This window comes from Prionailurus viverrinus, chromosome E2 (assembly GCF_022837055.1).
Source record: "Prionailurus viverrinus isolate Anna chromosome E2, UM_Priviv_1.0, whole genome shotgun sequence".
NCBI lineage: Eukaryota > Metazoa > Chordata > Mammalia > Carnivora > Felidae > Prionailurus > Prionailurus viverrinus.
In genome coordinates this window covers 3,672,977-3,679,127 of record NC_062575.1, presented here as the reverse complement: position 1 = coordinate 3,679,127, position 6,151 = coordinate 3,672,977, and the positions used below count along the sequence as shown (strand labels likewise).

Here is a 6,151-nt window from a genome sequence, read left to right as displayed (position 1 = left end):
ATCAGCATGGACTTCCTACCTACCCTCAGGGATTTGCACACTCTCAAAAGGGTCTCAGGTTCTAAAAACGTGAACCACTGTATCCAGCCAAAAACTAAGGGAGTTTCGTGTGAATTTGGCCTTTTGGGGAGTTTGTTCTTTTTTTTGTTTTTTTAATTTTTTTTTTAACATTTACTTATTTTTGAGACAAGAGACAGAGCATGAATGGGGGAGGGTCAGAGAGAGAGGGAGACACAGAATCTGAAACAGGCCCCGGGCTCTGAGCTGTCAGCACAGAGCCCAACACGGGGCTTGAACTCACAGACTGTGAGATCATGACCCAAGCTGAAGTCGGACGCTCAACCGACTGAGCCACCCAGGCGCCCCGGGGAGTTTGTTCTTAAAGCAGCAGTTGGGCAGTGAGAATTGCCCAGTCCCAACACAGAGGCAACTGGTGTTTGAGAGAGGAGTGCCAATTTGCTCTCTTTCATTTCCACCCTTGATTCTTCTTTAATGCCCAAAGCTCGGATCTCTCACGTAGGACAAGATGGTACCTGCTGCGCAGCTGGGTTTCAACCTGCAGCCCCTTCTGGAACAGCTCAGCCAGGATGAGCTGAACGAGTTCAAGTCTCTGTTGAGGCCCCTTTCCCTGCAAGATGAGTTACAGCACATCCCTCCGACAGAGGTAGAGGAAGCCGATGGGAAGCAGCTGGCAGAAATTCTCACCAACCACTGCCCCAGCCATTGGGTAGAGATGGTGACCATCCAAGCCTTTGACAAGATGAACCGAACAGATCTGTCTGAGAAAGCAAAGGATGAGCTCAGGGGTAAGTAGAAATGAGTCCACACTGTGTCATAGGAGGAAAGAGTAGTAGCCTCTAAGGTTTCAGATGCACAAGAGTAACACTGAGCTTTGGAGAGGCTACCTGCCCTGAACCCAAATGCTAGACCTTCATTAAGTCTGGTGGTATCTTTCAGCTCTTTTCCACGTCTTTTCCAGCTCTTTCCACTCTGCCCAAGTATTGTATACCTCCCCTGGCCTCCTCTCTCTGCATCCGCTCTGTCCAAAGCTGTTCCTTAGAGAATATATTCATGATCCCATTCTTCCATACCTCCTCCAAGATGTTAAATTATTGTACACACTCTGTTTCACTTTCAGTTCCCACTTATGGTGTTTGCTTCCATACACTCTGATGCACACTCAATATGCAAACCCCTACCTTCCCCTTGACTAGCAGCACTAACAACGTGTGGGGCTGGGAACCTCCTTTGAGGTATTTGGCAACACCCCTGGGGCCCCAGTGCTGGCATCCCAACACCTCTGCCCGTTAGATGCCAACAGCATACTCCCCTCATGTGTGACAACCAAAAAGGTCTCTAGACACTGGCAAATGTCCCCTGAGTGGAGAACTGTGTTTTAGGTTAGCGGCTGTCAACTTTCACTGTTAGGGGCAATGTCCTCAGGAGCTTTAAATACACTGATGTCCAGAACCTGCCACCGGAGATCATTATTTAGCTAAGTGATCTGTGTCTCCCCCCAGGTGTCAGGTTCTTAACCGCTTCCCAGGTGACACCTGTGTGCACCCAAGGTTTTATAATATCATCCAGGGCTCTGACACCTAACAGAGCGGCCACATGTGGTTAGTACACACTTCAGGTGTGGCTGGTTCAATTCAGGTGTGCTGCAAGGATAAAATACACACGGGCTTTTAACTGCACAGTTTTACGTACTATCTCATGAACAACTCTTATACCGACTACACATCTAAGTGTTAGTATTTTACATAGAGCTACATTTAAAAAGTATGAAAATCAGCTGTACCTCTTCACAGCTTTCATCATGTGGTTCCTAGAAAGATACGAAATCACATACTTTTGTGACAGGTGTTACATTTGTCTTGGAGACCACAGTGCTCTAGAGGACATTTTCTCTCTTACTCTTCAGCAAGGGTATTCAAAATCGTTTTCCTATCCTACGATTTTATTTTTCTTAAAAAAAAAAAAAAAAAAAAGGCCAGGGGAGCCTGGGTGGCTCAGTCGGTTGAGCGTCCGACTTCGGCTCAGGTCACGATCTCGCGGTCTGTGAGTTCGAGCCCCGCGTCGGGCTCTGGGCTGATGGCTCGGAGCCTGGAGCCTGTTTCAGATTCTGTGTCTCCCTCTCTCTCTGCCCCTCCCCCGTTCATGCTCTGTCTCTCTCTGTCTCAAAAATAAATAAATGTTAAAAAAATAATTTAAAAAAGGCCAGTTTTATTCCATCCAGGGATCCATTTTTAGCTTTAATGTTCCCTATCTTCAAATAGATAGGCGAGGGTTTTCATCCCTAGCTGGCCTTTGAAGATGACGAATTTAGAAATAACTGGAAGAAAGTCAGAGTTGGATACCTATAAGGGTTTGGCTCTGAAAAGTGCAGTTTCTCCCTCCTTTCCTAGAAGTAGCTTTGAAGTCTTTTCTGGGAAATAAGCCTCCATCATTAAGTAAGTTACCTCATTTACAGTCTTGTGTGTGTGTGTGTGTGTGTGTGTGTGTGTGTGAGAGAGAGAGAGAGAGAGAGAGAGAGAGAGAGAGAGAGAGATTTTGGAATTCAGGAGCTTGTCTTAAATAGACAAAATGTGGTGCTGAGCACTAAGGATGCAAAGAAAGCCAAGCCCTCATTTCTGCTGCCATCCAGGTGGGTGAAGAGTTAACACGTAGGGGAAGGAGCTCAAAAAAGCAGTATTTACAGTAGAAATGAGTAAATACACACAGATGCTGGAAAGAGTGAGCTTTCCCTTGGAATCTGAACTGTCTGGATTTTAGACGGACCTACAGCAAGGGTTGGCCAACCTTGGCTCACAAACCAAATCTGGCCCGCCATGTGCTTTTGTGCATCTTATATGCTAGGAACAAATTGTGTGTGTGTGTGGGGGGGGGGGGGGGGAGGTAGGAATCAAAGACTATTTTCCAGCCTATGAAAACCGTGTGAAATTCAAACATCAGTATTCATAAACCAAGTGTGCTTTGTACATGGCATACTCATTTGCTCATACGTTATCTGTGATGGCATTTGCCTCACAAGGGCAGAGGTAGAGAGAGGTGGCCTGAAAAGCAGGAAATATTTACTGTCTGGTCCTTTGCAGTAGCAAAAAAAAAAAAAAAAAAAAAAAAAATCTGCTAACCCTGGCCAAAAGGATTTTTGAGTTTGTGATTTTCAACATTCTCTTCTCTTGACATCATCAATCACCAGTACCTTTAACAACATGACCTGGGCTCAAGCCAACAGTAAACCAGAGGCTGGTTTGAAAAGCAAAGGTACAACTATTGATACTCCAGCCAGTTGCCTCCTGGGTATTTCTGCAAGACCCTCCTAGACTCCCCTCTTCATTTATCCAGTGTTGAGTTCGAAGTGTTTCCTCTCCCTTCGTGACTCCCCCCTGTTCCTATAGCCCCTCCCAGGACAGTGAAGCTTTAACCACCTTATTAGAAACCTGGGAATTAACGCATGGAAGGTTTCTGATGCCCTCAGGAAGAAGTAATGGTGTATACATGCCCATTTCTCTCACTGTGTGAACTTGACTGGTGACACCTAGGACAAATCCACCATGATGACTGCTCTGTGACCTGCAGTCTTCTTGAGCCCAGCCCCGCCCCCATGTCCACTGTCTTTCCTTTTGTTTAACCACACCCTTAAGTACACCCTCAGTGCATAATGTCCTTGATCTGCTCTGGAGATAGGACTGTGGAACACATCTATTCTCTTCCTCGCCACATGTACTCCCAGCCTCTAGAGCTATAAAAGCAGGGTTCCAAAGATCTCTTGTCTTGTGGATGCTCTCGACATGCTTTTTAACAAGCCATTTCTTGTCAACTGGACTTGTCAGCCTTTTTCTTCAGTCTTAGGGCTCCTTCTGCCTTTGGAGGTTATTCTGCATACACCTCCCTGACACGGAACACACATTGTGTGTTCTGAACTGCATAGGAACCCACTTGCCACAGAGGCATGTAAGCCTGACATCATGGCTTGGCACACTTTGATTTTATCTCCAGTATCACGTTAACATCCTGTTCATGTAATCCGGGCTTAACTATTGAAACCCAGTTGTCAAACATGACCCTTCTTAAAGTCCCACTCTCTCCCCTGGGCAGAAGTTGCAATGCTACATAGTGACAAGCCTACAAATGCCCCCCTTTTTTTCTCAGGGATCACCAGGACTCCGGAACCAAAATGTGCAAACCTGGAAGAGACACAGCAGTGTCCAGGAGAAGAGGAGCCAGGTTGGTCATAGAACGCTCAATGTTGGAGCAAGCTGAGTGACCTCTCCTCTCCCTCCCCCCACCCACCCTTACTGGACTCTCCATCTCTCTCCAACCTCATTTCCCTCCACTATTTATAATCCTGAAATGTCTCTCAGAAAATACCTTCTTCCCTTCCTTAAGAACAAAGCGGGGAAATGAACATTGGAAAGAATTGGAATTTCTTTAGTTCACAGAAAAGGAGTGTATTGTATAGAGTTTCTCCATCATTTTTTTTCAGTTTCAGATGCTCAGACTTTAGTAATATCGAACTCCCAGATGAGAAAATTAAGACCTGCCAGAGGTAGGTGTCTTGCCTCAACCAGTGCTGTGGTCAGTTTAACATCAGTCAATTTCTGAAGTTGGCCTGATGGTATTTTTTTAAATGGCCTTAGTGAAGTAGAATTTAGGTATCATAAATGTTATGTATCCTAAATTTTAATGTACTAATAATGATTTTGTGTAAATGTAGACTTTCGCAACCATGGCCGCTCTCCAATTTTAAAACATTTACATCACCCCGTAAAGTCCCCTCATGTCCACATGTAGTCACTCTCTGGTCTCTGTCGCCCAGTTCCAAGCAACTGTTACTTTCTGTGTCTCTAGCATTGCCTCTTCTGGACATATGTGGTCTTTGTGTCTCTTTGTCACTTAGCATAATCTTTTTGAGGTTCGTCCATATTGTTGGATATATCGTGAACTCATCCATATTTATTACAGAATAATATTCCATTGTATGGATGAGTCACACTCACATTGCCCATTCATGGATGGATGGATGCTTGAATTTTTTCCACTTTTTAAAAATATATTTAAAAACATTTTTAATGTTTATTTATTTCTGAGAGAGACAGAGTGTGAGCAGAGGAGGGGCAGAGAGAGAGGGAGACAGAATCCAAAGCAGACTCCAGGCTCTGAGCTGTCAGCACTCATGTCCGAACTCATGGGCCCCGAGATCATGACTTGAACTGAAGTCGATCAATCAACCGACTGAGCCACCCAGGAGCCCCAAATTTTTTCTACTTGACTGCCTTGCATAATGCTGCCAAGAACCTTCATGTGCTGGTCTTGATGTACACAGATTTTACTCCTAGCTCGGGCAGATACTTAGGAATTCTCTGGCATTCCACACAGGCATAACACTACTGGTTTACCCAGATACTTGAGCAGCTATAATGGGTTGGGCTGCATGGTGAAGGTCTATCCCCTGATATCCTGGTGCGTGTTCTAGTCCGGTGGGGAGAGATAAGTAGTTTCGATGGATCACACTGAGTTTTGAATGAGCAAATAGAACAAACATTGCTTGTTCTGGGTGTCTCATCCGGGAGTTTGATGTTACTAAAGAGGGCTGTCACTTGGTTTAATTTTTTTTAATACAAGTTATTGTCAAATTGGTTTCCATACAACACCCAGTGTTCATCCCAACAAGTGCCCTCCTCAATGCCCCGCACCCACCTTCCCCTCTCCCCCACCCCTATCAACCCTCAGTCTGTTCTCCGTATCCAAGAGTCTCTTATGGTTTAGAATGTCATTTGCTCGAGTCATCTCTTTAAGCCCAGCTGTCATACCTCCCAGCACATGATATGAACAAAGAACTTAGAATCTGAACTCCTTGCAACCTCGTATCTCTGAAAAAAAAAAAAAAAAAGTAGTTCACCTGTTTTTACATCAAGCTCCATTTAATGTGTGTTTTGCAGCGCTTGCACAAATGCAGGGAGAAGATGTCACAGACCCAGAAGAAGCAAAGGAAGATTCGAAAGGAGAGGAGCCAGGTCTGTATCCTGTCTTCCTGGATGAGCCTGGTGCTATTCGTAAACTTCTCTAGTTTTCCTTTCCTACTTAACACACAGTATTTTTTTTTCCCTAATGAATAACCAGCTATCTCCTTCCTATCCCCTACCTC

General features: G+C 44.9%; 1 protein-coding gene across 1 annotated transcript in view; it reads left to right on the top strand.

Annotated features, from left to right (window-relative positions):
• Window positions 1-526: 526 nt before the first annotated feature.
• NLRP2 (NLR family pyrin domain containing 2) overlaps window positions 527-6,151 on the top strand; it is a 32,512-nt gene continuing 26,887 nt past the window's right edge. Inside the window, exons 1-3 of the mRNA XM_047837054.1 lie at window positions 527-806; window positions 4,156-4,230; window positions 5,946-6,020. Of these exons, the coding sequence (XP_047693010.1) occupies window positions 527-806; window positions 4,156-4,230; window positions 5,946-6,020 (430 nt within the window). The remainder of the gene's footprint in view (window positions 807-4,155; window positions 4,231-5,945; window positions 6,021-6,151) is intronic.